We start from the raw sequence: 27,737 nt of genomic DNA on the forward strand, positions 1-27,737 counted from the left end.
CCATATCTCACTTGTTTGTGTGGCTGCGTCTGACCTTGAAAACATAGCTCCCTAATTTCTAACTCATATGAAAGAGAGAAAAAAACCCCTCCTTTCTGTTCTAGCTTCAGTAGATACATGCTTGTATTTCTTGATAATTTAATCTTTGTGCAAGAGCCTATAAATTAAGATGAATGGAACAGAGAATGTTTTATTTAATGAGACTAAAGTTGAAATAGATAATTCCTATTTAATATGTGAAAGCTTCTTGCAGTGATTCATTAACCACTCATATATCATATCTGTGTCAGAAACCTTTTTGCTTGTTCTTTCATCAGAGTTTTATTCTCCTTCCTATACTTGTCATAAATTGACTGAAGGTGAAGCAAAGACAAAAACTGTTAATATATACATTTATTGACATGTTTGAGTATTACCTCAAAATTATGATCAGAGATAAATATGTATTAGTGTTTTATAAGAATACTGAACCAACTTAAGAACAAAGCTTAAATAATAGATTAAAAAAAAAAAACACTTCTACAGCATGCTTTCACGGAAGGACCTCAAAAAGCATTTACCTCAAACAACATCCCCTGCCTCCACAATACCCCTGTGCTGGACAAGAGATAAACAAGGCTAAATTCACGTATTACTTTTGCAGTCTTAGAATGAGGCAGTTACTGAATATCATGCAGTTTAGGACTGGATGCAGACATCATCATGTTCAATAAAGATGCTTTGTTGGACAGAGGTGACCAATTACGTTTTGCCAGAAGGCATATTTAACATCTTTACATTTGCAAAAAAAACCACAAACACCACAACACTCCAGAGTACTAGTGACAAGTGGTCAAGTTCTTTTCTTCCCATCTCAGCTGATGTGTTAAAAATTTCTCTGCCTGATCTTCTCCCTGCGACATCCACTGTTCATCTTCCTGCCCAGGCATCAATAATAGAAAAACATGTCCCTGCTTTGGTTTCTTAAGACCCTTTTTTCTATTCTCTTACTTTAAATGATATAAAACCAAAAGCCTTAAAGTGATACCTGATGGTTTGGTAGACAAGGGCGAAGGTGGGAATCTGGTTGAGTTTGTGGAGGAAAGCCTTGGTCTTCGTCTTCTAAAAAAACTCCTTATGAGACCACACTTGAGAGATTCCACAAGAGTAGTCTTCCCAGATCCCGAATGTCCAAACAGCTTAAGTTTTATTCTTGGCTGTGGGTTTTGAGTAGGTCTGAGTTGCTGGATAAAAAGGCCTCTGTGTGTATCCTAATTAGAAACAATGTAGACAAAATATCCCAATAAGAAGTCTAAAAGCTGTATGTTCACTTTAAGCACAGCTTGAAAATACTTTCTGATACATTGCCCCAAATGGAGTGTTTTGGAGGCATTTGGCAGTCTCTCTCTCTACATTCTGGGTCAATTTATTTTCTATCCTTAAGAGTGAAAATGAATAGAAGAGGCCCAGCATACTTATTCATCACCCACTTCAGCTGTTTTACAACAAGCAGAATAATTATTCAGCATTGTGAAAATATGAACTTGCAACAACTTAATTCAAATAAATCTTACGGAAAGACACCTGAAAGTTTTAAGTTGCATAATTTTGACAGCATTGTTAATATAGATCAGCAGTGTAAAGTACTGTGCTACTTTCTAGGGATAGAAGCAACTTTAAAGTACCTCATCATCTTGCAACTTCATTACCCACATTCCCCCCCCCCTTTTCTTTTGTTTTTCCAAAGGAAGATATACAGTAACTATTAATTGTTGTTACTTTGTTATAAAGTTAGGGGGCAGTAGGAGGCCAAGAAAGACAGGGAAGTGAAGCACAGCACTTTGCTCCTGCGGCATGAAAATAAATTTCAGGAACTAGCAGTAAAACATGGCCTTCCTACAAGCCAGAACACTAAAAAAGTGAGCTCATTAACCAGGATTTTCAAGGATTTCAGTGCAGAAATCTGTAATTTTTTCAAATTAACAGCTGTTCCAAAGAGAATGGATTCCATTAAAGCCTGATAAGATCTGTAGTTTTTGATGCAACATTACAGCAGCAGAATCATTTTGCTCCAAAGATTGAGAGGAAGGGTGGAGGGGAAGCCAAGAACCACAGGCCACATTCTACACTAAGGGGACTATAAGAACTTAGCTACCACGCTGCAGCTGTCCTGGCATAACCCTGTGGTATAGGCAGCCTATGTACCTGGCTGTAGGAACACCGCCTCTCCAAGTAACAGCATGCTCTCATCCACCTAGCTCCTTCTACACTGGGGCTCAGGCTGATTTTTCACAACCCTGGCTATGTCTAGATTGCCGAGAACTGTCAGCAAAAGTTATGCAAATTGCACAAGGCGTTTGCGTATCTTTTGCCAACAGTTCTTTTGGAGAGGCTTTTCTGACAGTTGGACCATCCAAATGGGGCCAAATGTCAGAAAACTCCCCTCTGTCGAGACATCCCTTCTTCCTCGTGGAATGATGTGTATGGGAATATCAACAGAATGCTCCCAACTGGCAGATCTCTGCCAACACATCTGCATTCTGGATGTGCATTCTGCCAACAAAACTTCTGCCGACAGGAGCCTGCAGCCCCCCCCCGAGCGCCAGAGCTATATTACATGTACATGTAGACCAGGCATCAGCAGGTACATCTACAAAGCAAAAATAACTCACAGGGGTGAGAGTTTCAGGACTTGGGTCTATAGATTGAGGTTCACACTGGAGCACTAAAACTAGCAGTGTAGACAGTCCCACTTGAGCTGGAACTCACTCTGAAATCTGGAGAGGGGAATAAGATCTCAGAGCCTCAGCTCCAGCCTGAGAGGGAACATCTACACTATTTCTAGTACTGTAGTACAAGCCTGAACCTGCAGAACAAGGCTCAGACTTGCTGCCACAGGTCTTTTATTACAGGTTGGACTTCCCTAATCCCGCATATTCTGGTCTGGCAACACCTGGGATCCACAGATATTGCTGGACCAGAGACTCCCAGCAGCTGGGAGAGGGTGCTGGCCAGGGGTCCGGTGTCCAGGACTCCAGTCAGGAACAGGAGTGGAGCAGAGGGGTTAGCAGTGACTTCCTCTTGTCTGGCAAACACTATAGTTTGGGACCAGTAAGGTTCTGTGGGTGCCGGACCAAAGAAGTCCAACCTGTACCACTGTTGTTATTGCAGCACAGAGGCAATGTTTTTGACCCTTGGTAATAGTACTGGGACCCGCCTAGAATGCTGAAAAGAGAGAGAGAGAGAGAGAGAGAGAGAGAGAGAGAGAGAGTGTGTGATCTGAGAAAAAAAAGAAATAAATTATATATTCTCTCTCTGCTACATCACTGCTATGTTAAACATCAGCCTAATTCATAAGATAGTGTTTACCAACTTATTTCACTGTGTGGTTTTGTAACACTGTATTTGGCTTTTTGACCAAACTCTTTTGATGTAGGTTTTTTCTCATACGTCCTGTTCAAAGTGCTACCCCACACTTTCAAACACCAAAGTCAGTCAAAACACCTTCTCTTCCCTCTCTGCCCCCCCCAAAACAGATAGACATGCATTCTTACCTTTTTAAGCCTTGCAAGAAGGCTGGCTACATGTTCATGCTGCTCTGTTCTAGCGAGTTCCTCTGCTGTTTTCCCATCCTGGCAAAGACAAGCTATTAAGTGCAATCACTTCCCTTTGTTTGCAGTAGAAATGCATATGCATTGTAGCTCAGTTCTGCTCAAGGCAGTAACAGAATAAAATTGTTGTCAGAAGCAAATGGGTTAGAAAAGACAGCCAGGAAAACTCCTCAACTGTAATCATCCTAGTTTAGTTTAATCATCCAAAAAAAAAAAAGTAAAGAAACTTTGAACACAAGCCTTCCTTTTGCAAAGCAGTGTCTTTACATTACAGCAACACAGTGCTTTGGATCCAGAGGATTAGTGCAATGCCAGTATTCCCCTCCAATGATCATTCTTCCCTCTCCATTTCAATATACAGGATGTTAGTAGATGCTAGAAATAATCGATAGACTACATACTATGTGCCACATAGTGTTGTCACATATAAAAAGCTACTAGTAGCACATTCACCAAGTAAATTATGTTTCTTAACAGCTATTTACATGTTTGCCCATACACTCATTCAAATTAAACATTCTGGGCATTTTAAATCCACCAAAGTTCCAGGACACACAAGGTAATATACGGAACAACAAGATGCCAAACTGCATGAGTGCATGAAGGACAATTTTGTAATAGTTTTTAAACCATTGAATGGGTTACACATTTCAAGAACATGAACTTGATCAAGTGCTTTTAGTGGTGTGACATTATGTTCTATACTGTTTATGAAAATATGCTTATGATCTGGATACGACATAACAGCTATAATTTATGCAAGATAATTCGTGTAAGAGATCAATGGAAAGGTTAAGATTTACTGAACAGGAGTATCATATTTGTCTGTGTCATTTTTGTATCTGAAGTTAGGAATATTGACGAATGTATTTGTATTTTGTATATGCCACTTTGTTTCATACCCTCTGCTAACACTTCAGGTACAAGAATGGACAAGCCAGACCAGGCTGATGGTCCATCAGCAAGGACAACGGACCGTGAAAAGGCTTGGTCTTCCCAGGGACCATACTGCCACTGACTCATCAATGCTATATTTAGGACCCTATCAAGTTTATGGTCCAATTTTGTCAATTTCAGGGTCATAGAATTTTAAAAATCAGATTTCATGATTTCAGGTAGTTCTGAAATTTCACTGTTTTAATTGTAGTGCTCCTGGCCCAAAAAGAAGTTGTGGAGGGGGGGTGGGGGGGAGTTATGAAGATACTGATGGGTGGGGGTGTGGCTGGGTGGAGTTGTGGTGGTACAACTACCCTTACCTCTCTGCTGCTGCTGGAAGCAGCACTGCCTTCAGAATTGGGCATTTAGAGAGTGGTGGCTCTGGTCGGGAGCTTCCATTGCCTGCAGCAATGCAGATGTAAGGACAGTATGGTATGGTATTGCCAATCTTACTTCTGCACACCTGCTGGCAGGGCCTCGCCTTCAGAGCTGGCTGTACAAACAAAAGGAGTGATTCTCTGGCTGCCTGGCTCTGAAGGCAGCACAGAAGTAGGGGTGGCAATACCATGACTCTCCCCCTACTCAAATCTCCCAGATTTCATGGTCCATAATGCATTTTTCATGCCTATGAATTTGGTAGAGCCCTAGCTAGAATGCTATGGAGTCAGGTGACTTGGTCGCCTAGTATTAGTTTGCCTCTTGGATTGATGAACTGTTCCACAGTCATGGAGAGGGGAGAAATCAAAACAATGGATTCCCACCTTATGGAAATTCTATATAAGGAGGGGGAGGACAACAACCCTGGCTTTCAGGTTGCTTCCCTTCTGCCTTCCCAGCTAAAGACACACTTGCAAACACCTGGAAACAAAAGGTCTTGAACTGGGGAAGGGTGCAGGGACTTAGGCTAAAACAACATCCGGCTTGTGAACGACTCTACCTGAAACATTACGTAGGGTGAGGAATTATTAATTGTAACCCGTTTCTTCAGTGAATCTAGCTTAGTTTTCGTGCTTTGTAGTATTTTCTTAGTAATCTGCTTTGCTCTGTTTACTACCTCTGACTACTTAATATACACCTTTTTATAATTAATAAACTGTTATTGGGGGGTGGGGAAGAGGAGGAAACTGTATATACCTTCCTCCACACTGAGACAGAGGCAAATTTTGCACAACTTTGGGTTTATAGCCCAAGGTGGGGTGGGGGATAGACATCTGGGTGCTGAGGAACTTCCCTTATAGAACAGATCCCAATGCCTGTATTATTTTGTAGCAGGGTGTGGCCTCACTTGTGCTTATGGTGGAGGATTTCTATGAGGCTGGCTCAGCAAAACAGAGTTAAAAGGTGTCCAGGATGACAGAAAAGGCAGGCCCAGTAGTATCTACAGCACCTCAAGTGTCATCCCAGGGGAGTGCGACCTGTCACAAGGGGTTCTCTCAAAAAAATAAAAACATTTATACAATAAAATTTCAAAATTAAATAAAAATGTGCTGATATTACCAAGCAGCTGCTCAAAGCTAATGTTTTAGGCGTTAATGAACACTGAAAAATGATGCTTGGAAAATAATTTAACCAAAAGGTCAGAAAAGAACCACCATTAGGACCTTCCAAATAAGGCTAACATCAGATTTTAATAAAAACTTAAAAAAAGGAAAGGAAACTTAAAATCACCACAGACATGGTCTTTCCACTGCCCTCTTTTTACCAACACACTCACTGCCCTGATATTTGTGCATGAACAGGAATTTCTCCTGTTTAATCACCCTGCTTCTCCTGCCAAACTTAGGCCTGGTCTACATTAGGATTTTACATCTATACCCCTGAGAACTATAGCTATACTGACCTAACCTCTGGTGTACATAACACAGCATCAGTGGAACAATTCTTCTGTTGACCTGGCTACCACCTCTTGGGAAGGAGTTTCACCAATCATCAGTGTAGATCAGTGGTGGGTAACCTGTGACCCATCAGGGTTCTATGTGCAATCCATATGATATTTTGTTACTGTTCCCCATGTTCAGGGTTGCCAGATTCTGCCTGTTTCCATCCATACAGGTTTTTGTCTTACTGGTATTATTAAAGTGACATGCACGTAAACCTAGGGCACCTGAAGTGAAGTGTGCTGATTGCATACAATACTGAATGTGAGAACCAGACACTTCCTCTGCAGTCAATCAAAGCATTGTCATCATTTTCAAAGCATTCTAAAATAACTGGAATAATGAACACCTCTTTTGGAAGGAGCATGTGCTGTCCATGCAGACGGTTATACCAACAGAGCTGTATAGTTCCACTGATAATTTTCCACATGTAGATCAACTTTTTATCTCATCACAATCACTTCCTACATGTTTAATGCTGATTTTACTGGATCAAGTTACTCCAAAAAATCTGAGAATGAGGATAAGCTAAAAGGAAACAGCTTCAATTTATGTACTTCTTTTGGTAATTACAAATAATGAAGCCAAGAAAAAACAAGAGAAACTGGAATCTTAACATGCAGTGATTTTAAAAAAAGAAAATTATTTTCAGGTACTGAGTACATCTGAGGCCCTGTAAAGCCAGAAAATTGGCACAACTGCAATCAACCTTCAGCTGTTTCTTTCTCCTGTGTCAGTTTGTGAAAGACCCATACAAACTGCAAATAGCCACAAGCTTGCTAAATTACAGAAGGAAACAGTGAGAAACTGACCTCCGATATCAAGTGCTGTCAAATTCACAGAGACACACTTCTCCTTTTATCTCATCACAATTTTTATGTAATTTCTATAGAGGGGAGAGCTTCGAAAAATATTGGGTTCCTGATTACACAAATTATTACTTGACTTTCACCATTACGGAGTTCAGCAGGAGTTTAGCTTGAATAAGGCATGCTGAATAGGGCACATGGTATTTGAGGATGATCCAGCTGTATTTCTTTTGCAGATAAATGATATTTGTTTGTTAAATAAACGGACACTGGTGTGGGTGAGATAGCTCATTCTTCATCACTCCCCTGGATATGCTAATCAAGGCACCATGCTCAACCCTTCTGAGAATGAAAAATACCTTAGATGGTGCAGATCAACATGACAGATAGTAATTGCTTTACAAGTACATGTGAATGCTAGCTCACCCATTCACTCACCCACGCATATATGCTATGAAATATTCTTTTCACTACATTAAGATGAAAACCTTTTGGAAAAAAAATCTCCTACTTTGTTTTAAATGTATTATTTATCAGTGCAGGCTGCATGGGCAAATGTGAATATTCATCAAACCAGAGTCAGGGATGCACTGTAGTCTAAGAAAACTTTTACTTCTTCTAAATACAATTGGAATAAACCATCACTTTTGTTTACATAAACCAAGTAAGCAATATAACATTTATTATACTTACAGAGGTTAAAGCTTCTACATTGGCACCAGTGAGACAGAGGTACCTGACAACATCAAGGATTCCATTATTTGCTGCTAGATGTAAAGGTGTTCGTCCATACTAAGAGGGGAAGAAAAGAACAGGTTAATTTACTGCTGATCCATAGAGAGCCTGACTTTCAGGTATAGAGTATTCTATACTACAGAGACATCACTGGGTTACCGTATACATTTACCTACAGAATAAAGGATGGGAAAAATTAGAATAATTTGATTAATTTTATATTCAGTTTAAAAATTGATTACAACTTACAGTACATCTACAAGCAAGATCTTCAAGCAACAAGGGTACAACAGTTTGCATACTACACCGAAGAGCACTGTGAACCAACACTTTTCTGAAAACCCTAAGGCTACTTGGGTAGACAGGTGGTGGAAGAGGAAGACAGTTTGAAAACTAGAAAGTGAATCCATAAGAAAAGACAATCCTAGAGAATAATTTAGGATCTAGTAGGTACAGGGATGATGTTTAAAGATATGGAAGATATGGAAAGAAGGGGATGCTAAAAAGTGGTATTAGAGTTGTTATTCTCTTCTATTTGGCACTGGTGAGGGCAATCTGGAGTATTGCATCCAGGTCTAGGTCCCCCACTACAGAAAGGATGTGGACGCATTGAAATGGGTTCAGCAGAGGGCAACTAAAATGATTAGGGGGCTGGATCACATGACCTACGAGGAGAGGCTGAGGGATTTGGGCTTAATTAACTTGCAGAAGAGAAGAATGGTGGCGGTGGGGGGTTGGGGGAGCGATATGATAGCAGCCTTCAACTTCCTGAAGGGAAGGTCTAAAGAGGATGGAGAGAGGTCGTCCTCAGTAGTGATGGATGGCAGAAAAGGATCAATGGTCTGAAGTTAGAGGGAGAGAAGTAAGATGTTAGGAAAAACAATTTCACCAGAAGGGTGATGAAGCACTGGAATGTGTTACCTAGAGAGATGGTGGAATCTCCATCCTTAGAGGTTTTTGAATACTGGCTGGACAAAGTCCTGGCTGGGATGATTTTGTTGGGGTTGATCCTGCTTTAGGCAGGGGGCTGGCCTTGATGACCGCCTAAAGTCCCTTGCAGTCCCAGGATTCTATGATCATTCTGTTATCAGACAATTCTATGACCATTCTGTTAACTGCTGAATGAAGTCCCTGTCATTCTGACCACAGCAGTATGCTAGCTTGTCTTCTCTCACCTTTATCTTCTATAGTATTAAATTATTATTCTGTAAGATTACCACACTCCCATGTCTTAGTTGTTCTTGAATTTCTTCCACTAATACAATGATCCTCATTTTGTCTATCTCCTACCTATTTTGTTCATATCTTTGCAATGTTTATCTCCTCTCTCTGCATCTACTTGTGTGGCAACTTCTTCCTTCTATATTTTTTCTGCTGTAACCCTAAATGCTTCCTTCTCATAAGTAAACATTTTCAAATTCTCTTTTATTGTAGTAATAGGATCCCGAGATTACAACCTCTGAAATCTTGAACACAGAAAAAAATATTAACTGGAAAGATTTCCTTTTCACCGGCCAGAATATATGGATATGAAGCACTATGTCACATGTTTTTAAGACAGCATCTTGCATTTGTAATGTAGTATGTCATTTGTGGACACAAGACAAATGCTTCATTGAGTTAACTGATTCATGTGGTAGTGTTGTCTTGAAAAACAAACCCTATCTTCTCCATATGCTATGTGAAGAGAGCTTTTCTCTTCCAGAGACCTAGAATCCAAAGTCCATTCCGCATGTACAGCTTTAAAGAGTAACAAGACAAAAATCCTTACACATATGCGGAAGATTTCCTGGTCAACTTAATTTTAGATGCTTATTTTTTTTCATCCCTATTTCTCTGAAACCAAGCCACTAAGGCCAGCAAAGATTCCTCAGCCTTTGGCTGCATTAACCCACCTTTCCATGGATCTGCATTTAATTGCCCGATCAGTCACGCTTAAGCTAACATGAGGGGGTGGAGAGCTCATTATAATAAGTTTTCCAATTGGCAGCTGTTGATCTTTAGATTTAAAAAAATATTGATTGCACTGGGCCAGACTTTAAGCCAAAAATCCACCACCTTCCATTCCTTTCTGTAACACAGAAGATTCCAAAGCTTTTATAACGAATGGAAACATTAAAGTAGTAACCTTGTGTTACAAGAATACTTCTATTTTTTAAGAACTATTACTCCCTTTAAGAGAAATGAATTACAAAGAACAGCACAAACACTCTGACAATTAAGTGTTTCAAACTTAGTGGGACATAAAAACTGCATGATATTTCAGTGTTCTCCCACCTTTGCATAATTAAACATTCAAAGCAAAACACTAAGCACTAGCCACACAGAGTATGTCAAGCAAAGTTTAATGGCTGACATTACAGCGATTCAAACTAGCAACAGGAAAAATCCTGATGCAGTGTGCTGTTACTGAACAATCCTATGCAGAAAGTTAAAACATTAAACCTGTTAAGTATTACCTAATCAGCTCTATCACAACAAAGGAGGCCAGCAAAGCACTTGACTGACACACAGCTATTCCAGCTCACACCCAAAATGGTCATCTATCACTCTACGAATATTTTTTTATCTTTAATTAGCAATAAGCCTGTAATAAACAATGAAATAAATGCTATTTCAGAGGGGTTTACTTTACAGACTAGTTCTGTGATTAAGTGTGGGTCCTACATGAAAACAAAGCTGTGGAAAGGGTACATTTTTTGGCCTCATGCCCACTCTGGAAAACACTATTATGGTCAATACCATTTATTAGTAGATTTAAAGTATCATTGATGTTTAACTTCCTAAACCCTAAGTCATTTAGATCAACTTCAGATTCCACCATCAGCTAAAGACAAGTACTATCTTAGTGGAATCTTGCGACAGTCATATTGTAAGCCAACTTTTTAGGAAGTTAAACATCAATGATTCTCATATGTATATCTTTCCTCAATTCAAAAGTAGTTTTTAATATGCAGAAGTACTTGTAATCAGTTCTATAAGTGTAGTACAATTATTATTAATCATTGTTACATAATATTCTTCTTTAGCTTACCAGAGTATGAAGCGTATAGCATTCCTGTTGCCTAAATATCACCTGCAAGAAGTGAAGCTGTGTGACCAGACGAACATGTTGGCACATATATTAATGTTAGGACTGAACAGAAAAGTTTACGAATGAAACTAATGCGGTTTGGCTCTTTCCTCTGGCATTGTCACTTATTAACTTAGGTGCTCTAAAGTTAACTGTAGCTCTACCTTTTTAAGTTCTGGAAAATGTTTTTCTATTTGCACTTTGAAGAAACAGAATAATTTTTGTATAATAATTGTTGTACTTTAAGAGAAGTTTAGCATCAAAGAAGGTAAAAGATTTAACAGTGACATTTTGTACTAGCACTGGTTTTTGTTTACCTTATTTGTAACATCCAAATTACAACTTGCTTCACAGAGTGCCATCACAATAGGGACATTCCCATCTTTGCAAGCCACATGCAGAGGAGTGTTACCATGTCTGTCTTGGAAATCTACAAAACATCCCTGACTGATGAGAGTTTTAACTACTTCTATTTGACATCTTCTCACTGCAAGATGCAGGGCTATGTGTCCATCCTAAAATCACAAGACAACTGGTTAGTTACATTTAAAAACCATAACCATTATGAAGTATTTTATACAAATTCAAGTATTTTTCCACAGATGTGTGGTAGTGTGTATCTTCCTGCCTTTTGAATCACAAGCCATAACAATTTTCTTTTCCTGGTACAAGTAGTCTGTGTCAGAACAAACCAACAGTTTTCCCTGGAAACGGTAAGGTGGCTAAGATATACTACTGTGGGTTTTTAATTGCCAGAAAGTGGCAAATGTAACAGTCACACAATCTGCTTGAAGAATGGTAGCTGCTGAGTGGTGCAGCACATTCTGTCTCTGAGGCAACTTGGGAGTCGGAGAGCAGCAGGACTAAAAAGAGATTCCATTTCATTTTCTTATAAGCAAAATGCTTTACAAGCTACAGATAGCCAGACTATTGAGATCAGCAACGATTTACGTGCAACAGAAAAATCCAGCAACAGCAGCAGTAGTAACAACCATGACCAATATAATACTACAAACAACGAAACAAGGTTTCTTCAATACTAATCAAGAGAAAAAATCTGAATTAATACTTTGTTTAAAAAGCTATGGTTTAGACTGTTGGAAAACAAATGATTAATTCTCTTTATCTGATATGCAGGTATCAAAGGCAAGCGATAAAACCATTAGCTACCTGTTTATCCTTTAAAAATGGATATCATTTTGCCAGCGCAAGAGCCAATGTTCCAGTAATTTTCTGTATAAGGAATGTGTTACAGCCAGAGAGTATGTGATGGACAGATACACAGATTTAATAAGATGGTATTACATGAATACAGACATAATAATGGAATGGTTATTTCCAATATGAATGAACAAATCAGTCAAAATTTTAGAAGCAGTCATCAATTTTCTCTTTATAATCCATTAAAGAGATTATGTTTTAAAAAGGAATGATGGCTTGAATCATTCAAATGAAGTATTTTAAGGAAAGTAATTTAGAGATATAAATAGTCCTGTATCACTCGTGTGTCTTCTGCATATAATTCCTGACTAAATGTGATTCATTTACCCATCACTAACCTTGTCTGTTGCATCAAGGTCAGCTCCATGTTCTGCCAAGCATTCCACAATATCATGGTAACCTCTAGCTGATGCTGTCAGGAGTGGAGTTTCATCTTCTTTGTTTTTTATGTTCACATTACAACCTGCCTCACAAAGTGCTTTGGCAACAGAGTAGTAGCCATGCCAAGCAGCACAGTGCAAAGGTGTTTCTTCTTCCTATCAACATTTATAATTCAAAATAAAACACAGCTGAAACTATGTGCTATAAGTGCCCATTCCTGTCTAGTACTGTAAATTCAGAAGAAGGGGAAAGAAAAGAAGCTGTCTATTAAAGTGAAGTCCTATCATTATACTTTATGTAGCAAACTTTCTGAAAGTGGATGCAATTCACCCTTATACACTCAATGACTGTGATAACTCCTGGGCCACAAAGTAGCAGACTTAAAAGTAGCTATCCTACAGCAAAAAAATTTCAAGACCAGACTCCAAAGAGAAATTGCTGAGCTACAATTCATCTGCAAATTCGACACCCTCAGCTCAGGATTGAACAAAGACTGTGAATGGCTGGCTAAATACAAAAGCAGCTTCCCCTCCCTTGGTGTTCACACCTCCAGATCAACTGCTGGTAGTAATCCTCATCCTTCCTGACTGAGCTAACCTTGTTATCCCCAGCCTTGCTCTAGCTTATTTATACCTGGCCCTGCAGATTTCCATGACCAGCATCTGATGAAGTGAGTCTTTGCTCACAAAAGCTCACACTCAAAACTTTTCTGTTAGTCTATAAGGTGCCACAGGACCCTTTGTTGCTGTGATAACTCAATAGTTTCTCTTAACTGTCTGGATTCTAGGCATACACATTTCTGACTGACAGAGGTAGCTGTGTTAGTCTGCACTCCAACAAAACAAAACAAAACAAAACAGCAGAAATGTAGCACTTTAAAGACTAACAAAATGATTTATTTGGTGATGAGCTCTCATGGGACAGACCCACTTCATCAGATCAATCTCATTTCCAATACAGACTGACATTTATAAGTACAAAAGGAACACAGAAAAGTTGTAATAAAAACTGACAAATCAAGTACATAGAACTCAAGGACATGGCAGAGAGATGGGGGATGTTGTGTCCTGCCTGAGATAATTAAGAGCATCAATGGAAGGGAAGCAGTCCTTGTGATGCATGAGGTAACTAGTGTCTCTGTTCATACTATGTGTTAATGTGTTGAATTTGAATATGAATTCCAATTCACAAATTTATTGATGTGGTCTGTTTTTAAATTCTCTGTTCTAGGACACAAATTCTCAGATCTTTAACAGAATGGCCTACTCCACTGACGTGTTCACTGATCGGCTTATGTACACACATGTACACATAGCAGACATCAGGAATCTCAATACACATACACTGGGTCCATCTACTAAATACGAGGGCAAACGGACTGTATATGTAACCTTCTCACTTTCCCATTGATCTACAAGTGAAGTGACTTGCCAGATACACAAAGCTTATACTACATGCAACATACTCAGTAGCAAAGGCTCAAGCTTTCCATGGCATCTAGAGGAACAACAGTAAGCAAGGTGAAGACTTTAGATATGCAAGTAAGGGATGGCCTCAGCTGACAGGGAAAGGGTTGGTTTGCATGTTTCACCTGCTGCCCTGCTTCTGTGACTGCCCAAGTCATTTCCCGATTTTCCATTGCAGACAGAATTTTGAAAGACTTGAGACTGTCTGTAGGAAGCTGGAATTCCCAAGGCCTAAAAGACACTCGAACTTGGAAACGCAAGTTTTTCTGGATGATGTATTTCCTATTTCACTCCCCTCCCCTAGACTCCAAATAGCAGCTTAAACAGGTCTCCTTTAAGTAAAGGCACATCGCTCCGATAGTCTGGCACCCTCAGGACCTGACTGGTGCCGAACGAGAGAGGTCAATGTCATCTAGCAGCATTACCAACACTTTCACTGCTTATTGGGCTTTTAGAAGACTTTTAGGGTAAATTACAGCTACACATTACAATTACCAGTCCTGGCTCATAAACAAACTTTATGAGACCAAGGAAAACTTGCCCAGACCTACGATAAGTGGTCATCCATCTAACTAAAATTATGACAGATTATAGATTACAGATGACAGAGTGCCAGACTTGAGAGGTTTAACCTGTATTTATAAATAAAGGTAAGAGGAAAGGGGGGCACACACCCCGAAGGACCATCATTACTGCACAAGGTGAGTAACTTCCTCTTCAAGGAATATCCCCATGGGTGCTTCACTCTGAGTGACTATAAAGCAGTAGTTGCACTTTGGCGCTGGGTTTAGAGCCCAGTAATGATTACAGTTGACAGAAATGCTTGACCCACTTGAATGGAGGAAGCAATTGAAGATGAAAGAGCATAGTGCTGTGCAAATGTATTGCTTGAAGACCATGCTGCTGCCTTGCATATGTCTGTAAGAGGTACATTCTTGAGAAAGGAGGTGGCGGTGGAACGGGTGGTGATAGCACCTGGAAGGTCTTTCTGGTGAAGAGCATAACAGGTGTGTATGCAGGTGGAGATCCACCTGGACAACATTTGGATCACTCCGCAAAAGGAGAGGAAGAGCCTAGGAGATTTGCACCAAGGTTTTGTGTGATCAACGTTTAAGGCCAATGCCTGATGAACATCCAGAGTATGCAACATCACATACGCCGGGTCAGAGTGCTGAGATAATGGTCATGAGAGGCACCATCTTGAAACATCAATATGGGGATATATTTGTTAAGCCTCTGGATGTGGAGGATGAGCCTCAACCTCCCCCCGCTCCCATCCCCACATTCTTCTTCGGGGTTAGGAAATACATAGAGTAAAATCCCCTGCCCTGAAACTCTGCCAGGATTGGTGTGACAGCTCCCAGATGGAAGAGGTTCTAAACCTCTTGCTCAAACAGATTCCCATGAGAAGGGTTCCTGAAGAGGGACAGGGGAAGGGGGCATGTAAGGGGAGTAGAGGTAAACAGGATGGAATGCCCCCAGGCCACTAGTTCTAGGATCCACTTGTCCGAAGTAATGGTGGCCCAATGATGGTGGAGGTGAAACAGCAGGATGTGGGACAACTAGAGCAGGAAGACCTCTCAGACTTGGAACTGAACCTGCAAAACTGCTGCTTAGGTTGTTGAGGGCGGGGCACCGCAGATTAGTGTTGCTGCTGAGGGGGTGGTTTGTGCCACTGAGACCTGTGTTGTTGGTGGGGTTCACAGCACTGTGGCTGCTGTTGGAACTGCTCCTGTGGTCTTGGTAGGAAGAGTACCAAGACTGCTTACATGGTGTTTGTGCATGTGTGTGCGCACGCACCCCCACATACGCAGCGTGGTACCTGAGTCCTTCATTGAATGTAAGCCTCATCAGTCTTTTATGCAAGGAAGTTTTGCTTATTGAAGGACAGGTCTTCTACCTTCTGTTGAAGGTCTTTGGGGACCCCCGAGGGTTAGAGCCATGAAGTGCACCTCAGAATAATAGCAGAGGCCATGACTCTAGCCGTTGCGTCCGCTATGTCTGTTGCAGAGTGGAAGGCCATATGAGCAACGGTGTGCCCTTCTTGTATTACATTTATGAGAGCCAGGTGTTGCTGCTCCAGCAAGGAAGGCAACAGATCTTGCAACTTAGAATAACTGAGGTAGTCACAGTCTGCCATCGTGGCCACACATAAGAGCAACATGCCCAAAGAGTAGGCTTTGAACCCCATGATATCCCACTTCTTGCTTGTGCTGTCCTGGAACAGAATGACTTGGACTTGTTCTGGACTGCACCAACCACCAGCAAATTTGGTTGTGGATGGGTGAATAAAAAATCCTTGCCCTTGGAGGCCACACTATACGGCTTATCTGCCCTCTCGTTGGTGGGAGCAACGGACACTGGCATCTGTCAGATGACATTTGTGGGGTCCATTATTACCTCATTGAAAGGCAGTGAAATTCTGGAGGAGGTGGGGGGGCTGCAAGATGTGGAGAAGCTTATACTGCTTGACCTTCACTTCCTGCAGGTCCTTCTCCTGAGTTTGGGTCACCTGCTGAAACAACTCCTGAAAGGCCCATGAGTCATATATAGGGGGAGGCAAGAATGAAACCACCACATTGTCAGGTGAAGAAGAGGAATGGTGCAGTGGGAACCTATTTTCACTCTCTGACAGGGAGTCCTCTGCCTTGGAACACTGCAACAGGAGATATGTCGCTACCATGGTGCGTTGCAGTGACACAGGTGGTCTCTGGACACTGTGGAGGGAGCTGGCAGAGCACGGGAACAGGGTGACTGACTGCCAAGGTGACCAGTGAGGAACAGGGTCTTGCAGGTATGGATAGCGATGCACACACCACGATGGGGACAGCTGCAGGTAAGCCATTGTAGGAAGCATGTCTTCCCAGTTTGAGTGCATGGGACTGGAGTACTGCCATGAAAAACATTCCATTGTTTGGAACCGCCCCTTCCTAGGGCCGTGTGAGAAATCCAAATGCATAAATGAGCATAGGGATGAAAGTGAGGAGAAGGTAGAGAAATGTGTGAAGTCCATACCCTTGGTCTTCCATGCTGGTTTTTTGGTGAAGGGGTGTTCTGGGACCAGTGGGTGGAAGAACTTTTTGTAAAAATAACTCTTGAACCTATTGGTTTGGTCCCTCCTGGCACTTGCCCCGAGGCTGGAGCAATTTGTGCCAAATTGGGTTTGATGGTCCTCCCCCAGCCACTTAATGTGGCATGCATGGCCAGATGAGGCCCGCATTGCTTCCCTGCACGTTGCACATCACTTGAAGCCCAGAGAGACCAGCATGGCGATGACAGCAATTAAACTAACACTAAACCTAACTAAAACATTTATTTTTGTTAAACTTTAATGGGACAGATAATTTGGATAAGAATGGCTAAGGATAGGACAATAACCAGCTCGCTCTTCTTTGTCCTTCAGCAAGAGAGAGATAGAGTGAAGCTCCATCTGCCGCCGAGAACAGTAGAGGAGGAACTGAGATAAAATTAGGAGTTGACAAGTTCAGCTCATCATTTTTATCAGTCACAGAGAATTCTGGAAGGATCTGCTCCATAGCTAAGTCAATAGTCAAAGTGGTAGCTAAACCCATCAGTGCTGCACACAGCCTGCATTTGTGCCAGGCAAGCAGTGGGACACTTTTCTCCATCCGTAAGCATTCGTAATTAATTTCAAGATAGCTACCTTTATGTTTACAAAAAAACAAGGTTTTTCATGCATACAGTTTGTGAATAGGTAAAAACACTAAAGCAGTTTCATTTTCAAACATGACAGGGTTCTCCAAGGGAAGACCTGAAGTTATGGTTACTTATGCTGAATGAACTCATGTCCCTGTAAGAGGAAGAAGAGCTGATACCACCCACCTTGTCTTGAAAATTAGGATTGGACCCAACGCTGCAGAGGTATTGAACCACGTCTACATGGCCATATCGAGCTGCCACATGGAGGGCTGTCTCTCCAGACTGGAATTATACAGCAAGCACATTCAAGTGTTAGTTCATTTGTCACACTCCCATGAACAGAACACCAGGGCTCTGAGATCCACTAGCTGTGTGGGCGTTTCTGGGAATAATCTAAAGCATAGGCTTTAACATTTAATTCTCTAGCTGGCTTCAGGCCCAATTATTTGGCAGACCAAATATTATTTTCTAATACCATATTCACACAAATGCAGTCAGTGTAGACATTCAAGCCACAGCTCCCTTGTTATAAATGGGGAGGAAGCAACTGGCACAGTGTTATCTGTGAAGGTCTTCCTCTTCTGGTATTTCCCTGTTTGCCTGAGACCCAATCCATCTACATTTGGATCACGAACTATGATCTCTCTTTTCCCTGCAAAATGTTGGAGAGATTAAGTTTGGGGGGGGTGTGTATGCGTGTGGAATTTTTGCCTGGGCTGCCGGAATGAAGCGCTGTAGTTACGTGAAGCTTGATGAGAAGCTTATTGTGTTGTCATATGGCACTAAAATGACAGTAGGCTCATCCATAGCCAAAATAAATCAACAAAATATATGGTTTTTAAAAGTTGTAAAAGCTCCTGGGGCATAGAATAATTTTTTTATTCATGGATTAACATCTTCCATAAAGCAAAATCAATAGTTTATTTAGGTCAGGACTTACACTAGAAAAAGTCTGGGCAACACAAACCTGATAACAGCTTAAACAACCAAAGTAATGCTTTTGCCAGTTCAGTTTGTACCAGTGGTCTAAGCAAAATAAGATATATTGGCAAAAGCACACATAATGCTGGCATAACTTGGTCGATAAGGACTTTTGTGGCATAAAGTTAAGGTTGTAGGAAATAATGTGGCTATTATGGATAAAACTAACCGTAAGAAACCTGTCATACCCTAAAATACAGTTAGTTGTTTATAAAAATATACACATTGACAATGAAAAGTTTTTTTCCTACCTTATCTTTAACATCCAAAGGGCATTTATTTTCACAGAGAAATTTCAGAGTTTGTAAATGACCATGTCGAGAAGCCCAGTAGATTGCATTAGACCCCGCCTGTTGAAAAATATTTTACAATAAAAAATAATAAACAAAAATACCACATTTCAGGATATTCACTAAGCTATAACTTAGTGCGTGCGCATGCACACTGAAGTATGTGCTAAACAGTAGGCTCATCCATAGCCAAAATAAGAAAATAATAAAACAAAAAAAAATTCCACAAGTTTTCCAGGCAAACAGAAATGAGGGCATTCATCAAAACTGACATTTTGGCACTTTATCTTGACTGAACAAGATTTAATATCAAACTATCTTAAAACCTGCACGGTCTCTTTGCCAAGCTGCTGGGGTGGGAGGAAGAATGACTAAACAACACTTGAAGAAAATAAATGCCACCGCAAATACTTTAGATCATTAAAGAGTAATTTAATAAGTTCAGGCTCAGGAAATTTTTATTATTTGAGCCAAAACCACCACCACAACATTTTTTTGAAAGTGTGTGTTTTTTATATGAAGTATCCTCATTATAGCCTTTGTGTTTTAATAGGAATGATAATCCAAGTAATTAACCAGTATATTTATCATTATGTAGCAGCTTGTTAAAAGTTAGGATTAGCTCTCTGGCTAATTAAGTGGATGAGAAATATTAAAGTAATTCGACGAAGACATTTTGTAAAGCAGAAACAATCTTTTAAGAATAATAATTTGAAATATTTTAAATACCTTAACTGAAACAAAATGCACTAACATGAGGAAACTCACTAGTACTAAGCAAAGTTACACTAAACCCTCGAGTTATGTGGGGGTTGTGTTCTTGCAAGCCCCACATAACTGAAATTTTTGCTCAAGTTCCTGGCTCCCCTGAGCTCACAGGGCTGGTCAGTTTCCTGGCTCTCAGAGTGGCGGAGAGCTGCGAATCAGGGGGCAGGCTGGTTCCCAGCTCCCCTCCTTTTGCATGGCTGGGAAACTGACCAGGGCAGCAGCCTTGGTCAGTATCCTGGCTCCAGCCAGTGGAGGGGAGCTGGGAACCAGAGACAGCCTGGCTCCTGGCTCTCCTCCACTCCTTTCTGGTTCCCAGCTCCCTGCCACTCCGGATCTGGGAAACCGCTCCTGTCAGGGGCAGCAGCCAAGAGTCAGCCTGCCACCATAGACAGGAGCAGAAACTGCTCCTGTCGGGGGTGGCAAGAGTCCTGCTGCTGCTGCCCCTGACAGGAGCAGTTTCCTGCTCTTGTCAGGTGCAGTAGTTACATTAACCCGAGACAGGTGCAACTTGGTTTCACATTACCTTGAGGGTTTAGTGTATTAACAAAAGGAGAAAATTTATTTGTATCTATATTTATGTGATAGAGTCTAAATAACTAGATTAGTTAATTGTTTCTTCTTTATTTATGTCCATAAAAGATCTGTCATGACCCATTTGTCTCCTTTTAAAAGTTACTGGAACTAACGAGCATTTAAATAACTGACTGTGACAAAATAGAATCCTGACCTTATCCTGAATATCAATACGGGATCCTCGTTTTATGAGTAACTGAAGCATCTGAATGTTTCCGCAGCCAGCGGCAATCAGCAGTGGAGGTGTTCCATGCTGAAAAACAAACAATAAAATCAGGAACAATATTGTTTTTTTGAGAGCTCTGGAAGCAGCAGAGTCCTGAGATAGCTATTAAAATTTACAAAGGAATACTGATTTTCTATATTATTGAGAGGAAGTCACATTTAGACAAATGATCTATAGGGAATAATCTCCCTGAGAGAGAAGTATTTTCAAATTAGGGTGCCTAAAATTAGACTCTAAACCTGTATTTATGCATCTAAATAAACAATGCCTCATTTTCAAATGAGTGGGGCACTTGAAGTTCTCTTCTATTTAGACTACTCAATAATGATTTAGAAGCCTAAATACAAGGTGCAGGCACACAAATTTAGAGATGTGTCTCGTAACTTATTTGGCAATTTCACATGACTGCACCATAAAAAACAGAACACACTGATGATAAATGATTTTCATGACTTTTTTGGTAATGAAAACATGTAAAAATCATCCCAGCTCAGAAAACAGCTGAACAATACAAATAATTTAAGGCTACAAGTATCGTATTTTCTCTTCCCTCCTGAGCTAGTTTTTTGGGTTGCCCTTTTTTTTTTTTTTTGTTAAGTCTTTCAAAGTCAATTTTGGCAAATGAACTGTCCACACAAACTCAGTTTTAAAAAGGCTTTTCAAAGAGGAGGAACTGATGCCCAGAAGCTGAGATTCAAAAGGGAATATTTTCAACGTAGGGATCGTGACCTGTAGTAAGGAACAGTTGCTACCAAAAGCAAAGGTTGATTCCAAGAACAATACATACTAGTAAAGCAACTGCACAAGCTTTGCACTGGAAACATGCTAGTGAATAAAAATACATTATAGCTGTTAAAAAAATAAATAGTTATAAAAGTTTTTTTGTTTTAATTTATTCTGACGTGCACAAAACCATCTTAAGCTTGTTCCCAATCCTGTAGTTTCTTTTACTCTAGACTTAAATAAAGTTATCAGTTAGATAGCTGGATTTCGCTAACTACAAATCCCCTATAATGTTCACAACTAATATACATTCCCCCACCTTGAAACACGTTCCCTCCATACCAACAAATACATTAACACCACTGGTGTACGGGCTGTCTCCTTTCCCAGGCACACCACACCAGGGATACATGATAAATGGCCTGCCCTGACCCCTTGTCCCTTTGTACAATCTCTGAAACATAGAATTGGAAGGGACCTCAATGGGACACCCAGTCCAATCCTCTGCCTTGAGGTATGACTATGCCTTATACAGATCATGCCTGATAGATATTTTTCTAATTGGTTTTTGAAAAACCGCAAACAGAGACTCCAGAACCTCCCTAGGTTTGTTCCTGTGTTTATCTTTCTTTATAGTTACCAAGGTGTTTGTAATGTCTAACCTAAGTCTTCTTTGCTGCAATTTAAGCCTATTACCACTCAGGTTGGAAAGCTGGTTTGATGGGATATGTTCTTGAAACATCTATGCTGACTGTTATTTAGCACCTTATTACCTTCTAGGTGCTTGCAAAATGATTGGTTGATTATTCGTTCTATTATCTTCCTGGCCATTGTTACCCTTTTTGCCCACCTAGTTTAATTTTATTTTGGCCTTTCTAATTTTGTCCCTACATGCTTTTTTGTTTTTGTTTTTCATTACTTGTAATCAGGGTGGCAGGTTTGTATAATTTTTGGTGGTGCCCAGAACTAGTCCAAGTGCCATCTCCATCACACCTGCCTTGCAAGGGGCATTTGGGGGGGTGGTCCCCAGTTTTAGAGGTTTGCCGAGGATGAGCAGTTTGAGGTGTGGAAGGAGTTCAGACAAGAGCAGAGGGTTGGGGTGAAGGCTCTGGGGGTGGGGAGGGGGGTAGTGGAGATGAGGCACTTCTGATATGAGACAGGCTCAGGGCTGGTGCCGAGGGTTAGGGCTCTGGCTGGGGGTGGAGCTGAGCCAGGGATGAGGAGCTCAAACTCTGGTCTGCAGCCAGAGGCATCCCATCCATAGGGTGAGATGGGGCAGCTGCCCTAGGCCCAGTGCTTCTGAGAGGCCCCCACTGTAAATGATCCACCTGTGGGGATAGGACAGTGAGGATCACTCGGGGCAGGGAATGGGGGCACCAGCTGCTATAGGGGATCACCTCCCATCAGCCCTGCCCCAAAATGCAGGAGTCCACTCTGAGTTGCCTGCTGTACGTCTGCAGATGGAGCAGTCAGCTGGGCCCTGGCCCCTTACAGCCAGGCTGGCTGGCAGCAGCCAACAAGGGAATACTGGGGGCTTGGGACAGCTGCCCAGCGTGTATGTCAGGTGAGGGCCAGGGAGCCACAGAGAGGCAGCAGGTGGGGCTGCAGGAGAGACTTGAGTGGTAGAGCCCAAGCAGCTCTCCACCCCTGCTTTAATTTGATCTAGTTTCAGGTCACTGAAGATCTCCTTATCTAGTGTAGTCTTTTACTATACATCCTGTCTTTCCTATGCACTGCAGCACCTGATGTAACCAACACATACCTCCATCAAAAAAGGTAGAGCATCTACAAGCCCACATTTGTAGAGGAGGGGCAAGGTCTGGATTAGGAAATTAAGTAAATAGCATCCTGAATCCACCCCACCAGTTTTCATCATAATTTAAAATATTTAGAGTTATATTTAATTGTAAGCTTTATGGTTTTTTCTTTGTATTACCAAAACTTAAATTTTGCGCTGGTTTCAAGCAACATTTTTTTTTTTACATTTCAGAGGCCTGGGGGAAAATATTTTGGCCTCCATATCTAGACAGCTGGAAAGGAATTGAACTTACTAGAGCAGCTTACAAACCATTTGACTTTTAGTCATTTTAAATACAAGTTGAACCTCTCTAGCCTGGCATTATCCAGTCCAGCAAAATCCATGGTCCAGCCTGATTTTAGTTAGCAGGATGTCCAATTATCAGGAGTGTGGCCAAGTTTCCTGGAGTTCCATAAAGTTTGTTTACAGCCATCAGTCCTAGCTCGTAGTGCTCTGTGCTGTTATTTAGCTGTAATTTACCCATAAATGTCTTCTAAGAGCCCAGTAAGCAGTGGAAGTGTTGGTAATGCTGCTAGACAATACTGACCTCCTGTGGTCCAGCAAATTCTTTTGTTTAACACTGATCAGGTTCCAAGGGTGCCAGCCTCGGGAGGTTCAACCTGTACTACATTTCTATTTTATAATTACATCACTATAAAACAAGCAGCAACAGAAGATATCTGGCCTTCCTTACTTGATTCAGTACAGACTCACACCATACCTTATTAGGTTGATTGACATCGTAATTAGTCAGAGATCCCAGAAGATGCTGCAGTCCAGGAACATTGTCATCATTGATGGCATGAATGATGGCTTTCATCACAAATGAATCCTCCTCATCCTCACAGTTAATAAGGAAAGAGAAATTGTTCATTATTTTATATAATAAAATAATAATAATAATAATAAACCCTACCCCAGCACCAGTCAGAATAAGGAAAGAAAGTTACATTTTTAAAAACACCATACAGCCAGGTAGCTGCAAGCTTGGAAAACTTTACAAGAGTTATGCTGTTAAAATGTAGAAACACCACTGGAAATTTACCCTAGAGAGGGTATTTTTTCCCACATCTGTACGCATTATACACTGCATGAGTTTCCAGAGAAGTCCTTTTCTCCCATGTAATTTCGTTACTGGAATTTTCTGTGTATCATCTAAATGGAGAGTTGTATAAAATGAAGCTGAAGATGCAAGATGTGGTGGGTACTTGTTAAAAAAGTGCAACTCAAAAAAAAAATCCAACAATATAAGATACAGGTACAAACCTTGTAGTTCCCAGGGAGGATCCGTGTTCTCCAGGATTGAGAAAAAAGTCACAAAAGAAAATAATGGAGCCTGATTTTTGAACCACTAAACTTTCTTATCTTGAGTCTGTGTTTTAAACAACACTAGCATTTGCCTGCAATCTTCCTGCTAAAGAGGTAACGTGATGTATCTTACGTGGCGATTTAGTGTTAAAAAGTATAGCAATAGGAGCAGGAGGATAACTCTGAAGAACAAATACAGCAAAACCTCTATTATCCAGCACCCCTGCAAAACTGGGGGTGCCGGATAATCAAATGTGCCAGAAATGGGGCAGAGCTGGTGGCCCCACTCAGTCGGCCCTGTTACCACTCCCCTGCTGGTCAGGCAGCCCTGGCACGCCACTTAACACAATGTGCTGGTTATCCAAGTGGCAGATAACCGAGCTTTTACAGTAGCACAAAAGTAGAAAGGTAAGACAAGGACAGCGGAACTGAAAACATGACTTGCACAGGAGGGACACAAGGAGAATAAAATGGATAACAAATTAGTCTTGGTGGATGTTTTTTATTTTTAAGAGTATTAATACCCACAAAAATGTTTCCTTCATTCTACTACATTAATTTTTAAGCTTTGCTGATCACAGGCTATTTCTTAAAGGCTGCATTAAAACCTGAGGAGTAAGCTAAAAAGAGAAAGTTTATGGATTTACAAGCTTAAAACTACAGCTCCCAAAGGCTTAAACCTAAAAGGCACGTATCTGCATAAGCTGAAAGGAAGTTTGATATAGGATTGAATATACTCTCTGGGGCTGTCTTGCAAGGTCAGTGAGAGAGGAGGATACTGAACATCTCACAGCGTATGTATGCATTGAAACTGGGACGTGCAACTGCAGCTCACGTGGACATACCAGAGATAGCTTTGCTCTAACTAGCTAGTTCAAGTACCGGTAGAACATAATTGCAGCATGGACTATCTTCCTGGGCAGAACCCTGGACATAAATTCAAGTAGTTAGTCCATGCCCCCACAGCTACATTGTTATTGTCATCTGAACAGCCTTTGATCTAAGATCAAAGCTAGTTCAGGTACGACTACATGAGCAGCAATCATGCCTCCTGATTTCAACGTAGACATAGTCATACTTATACTGGGAACCTTTTTGACTGACCTTTATGTCTTTACAAAATTCTTCTTACATTCAGCGTATAAAAAATTATTAAAAAAACCCTCTTGTCTGCACTGCACTCACTGGTATGGCTGCCAACCAAAGAACTTGTGTGTAAATAGCAGTTTGCCCTTTCTGAACCATCCTCCTCTTCTTGACTAACTCAGAAGGTCAAGCATATCCATCTAGTTGAGAAAGGGTGGAACAGTGGATATGGGGTTGAATCAGGATGATGCATATAACACATTAGGGAACCATACGCATGTTTGTTTGCATTTCTATAGCGCCTGTCATCTTGAACTTTTTCATAAATTATACAGACAACACTGGTATACAGATGCTAGTTACTTCTGAAGATGGAGTGGAGAAAATTCGGCAGTGTAACTAAATACATTACAGTAAGTAGGAAGAGCTCTGGGGCAAGCATATCGTCAAGTAATATGGGAGCCTCTATGCCATTCCAGAGTACTCAGAATGGACTTCCTGTATCTTCAGTCATAGCCAGATAATAGACACAACATACAGCAAATAAAAGACATCACTCAAAGAAAAAGTACTGACAGTAGAACTCAGTGCATGTACCTTGGAGGAATGAACGGACAAATTTCTACTGGTTGCTTTTGGTTTCTTACGGTGCAGTCACGCCCTGCATAAGCCCCATAATGCTAACTTGAATTGGAGCCTCTTGGCCCTGCTACCATCACTAACTAATAATGCACAAACAGGTGCATAGACGTTTTTTCCCCCCCAATGCTGTCAATGAAAAGCTGTGTTATGAATTTGCAGCTCTAAAGAATGCAAGCCATACATTTTTCCATTCTATCTGCTATAACACAAAGGTTGTTCCATAACTGCATTAGTACAAGGGACAATTTCTTCTTACAACTTGAAAACTAAGGAATCCTACAGAGTTCTGTGGTTTCCTGACTGAGATGCATGGATCTCCTAACTCTAAGGCTACATCTACACAACAAGCATCTGTTGACAGAAGTGACTATTGGAAGGGATTTGCCAGCAAAAACTTCTGCCAACAGACTGTGTCTAAACATAAAAGAAGATCAAAAGAGCAACCTGCTCTGTTGACAGAGAGCAGTCAGACTGCAAGCAGGGCTGCCTTCTGAACTGGAAGCCCTGTCTGTCAACACAAGGGCCCAGAGCATCTAGAAGGCTGTTGTGCTGACAGAACACTGTTGAAAGAGGCATTATACCTGAACGGGGAAAGGTATACCGCTGCCAGCGGACGTTCAGAGTTTTGTTAACAAGCTGCCAACAAAGCACATTTTGCATGTAGACACTCCCTGGTTTTTCCCCCAACAAAAGCCTAGTTTTGCCAGGAAAAGCCTCTTGTATAGAAATAGCTTAAGGGATGCAGAGCAACTGTGCCTCTACTGAGGTGAGATGTTGGGTGCACAATGCCTCAACTTCCATCTCAAGTCAACTTTCCCCCACTTTTATATCTGAATGCTTTACTTATTCCAATTTGAATACTGCTTGCTCAGAGTTATTTTCTTTCCCTCGCATGTTTTTCTCTGTAACATTTACATTATAGCAGCCCTCCTAAGTTTTTTGATTCATTTTAAATATTCTAAGTTTTTGCCTCTAAAATATAATGGTTTGTATTGTACAGTACCCTGAGCAATGCAGACGTATTGAGCATTTGCAAGTTATTTTATAATTCCCATCGTGTGAAAGTTTCTCATGAATCAAAATTACAACAGAAATAAATTTGAACCTCATGTAAAGTAACTGGGCTCAATTCAGAAGTCAGTGAATATAATTCTATAGCCTATTATTCTGGTGGTATGACTAAATGATCAAAATGGACTCCTCTGATCTAAAATTTCGTGAATATTTCTTGCCACATCAGAAATAATATACTATGCACATTTTAAAATATGTTGACATTCATACTGTTGTATATCAGGAAGCACTTAAAGCATTCAACCAATAAAAACATATGCTTACCAGAGTGTCATCACTCCTAGCAACACTCATGTTACTTCTGGATAAGAAGGATCTTGATAATCTTTGGCACAACGAAATTAAACGTACCGATTGCTTTTTAAAAATAAAAAAGGTTAATTTTACTTAAAATAGGAAGATAATTTCTTAAAAACAAACATGGTAAAAATATAAGAAAAATTGTTTTAAACACATTAAAGTGGAATTTTTTTAAATGTTTTTTCCCCACCATTTATGCTGTTTATTCATTGGGTTTCAC

General features: G+C 40.7%; 1 protein-coding gene across 3 annotated transcripts in view; it reads right to left on the reverse strand.

Annotated features, from left to right (window-relative positions):
• The window catches only part of DAPK1 (death associated protein kinase 1), a 170,381-nt gene that overhangs the window by 22,524 nt on the left and 120,120 nt on the right, over positions 1–27,737 (reverse strand). For all 3 annotated transcript variants that reach the window (XR_012645713.1, XM_074995143.1, XM_074995142.1), the window contains exons 11-20: positions 27,482–27,574; positions 23,829–23,948; positions 20,515–20,613; positions 18,981–19,079; positions 17,932–18,030; positions 12,580–12,777; positions 11,338–11,535; positions 7,906–8,004; positions 3,534–3,611; positions 1,028–1,250 (exon numbers count right to left, since the gene is read on the reverse strand). Coding sequence is in view for 2 of the 3 variants with exons in the window: in XM_074995143.1 (XP_074851244.1) it covers positions 1,028–1,250; positions 3,534–3,611; positions 7,906–8,004; positions 11,338–11,535; positions 12,580–12,777; positions 17,932–18,030; positions 18,981–19,079; positions 20,515–20,613; positions 23,829–23,948; positions 27,482–27,574 (1,306 nt within the window). In the remaining variant the exon portion in view is untranslated. The remainder of the gene's footprint in view (positions 1–1,027; positions 1,251–3,533; positions 3,612–7,905; positions 8,005–11,337; positions 11,536–12,579; positions 12,778–17,931; positions 18,031–18,980; positions 19,080–20,514; positions 20,614–23,828; positions 23,949–27,481; positions 27,575–27,737) is intronic.

This window comes from Carettochelys insculpta, chromosome 5 (genome assembly GCF_033958435.1).
Source record: "Carettochelys insculpta isolate YL-2023 chromosome 5, ASM3395843v1, whole genome shotgun sequence".
Lineage (NCBI taxonomy): Eukaryota > Metazoa > Chordata > Testudines > Carettochelyidae > Carettochelys > Carettochelys insculpta.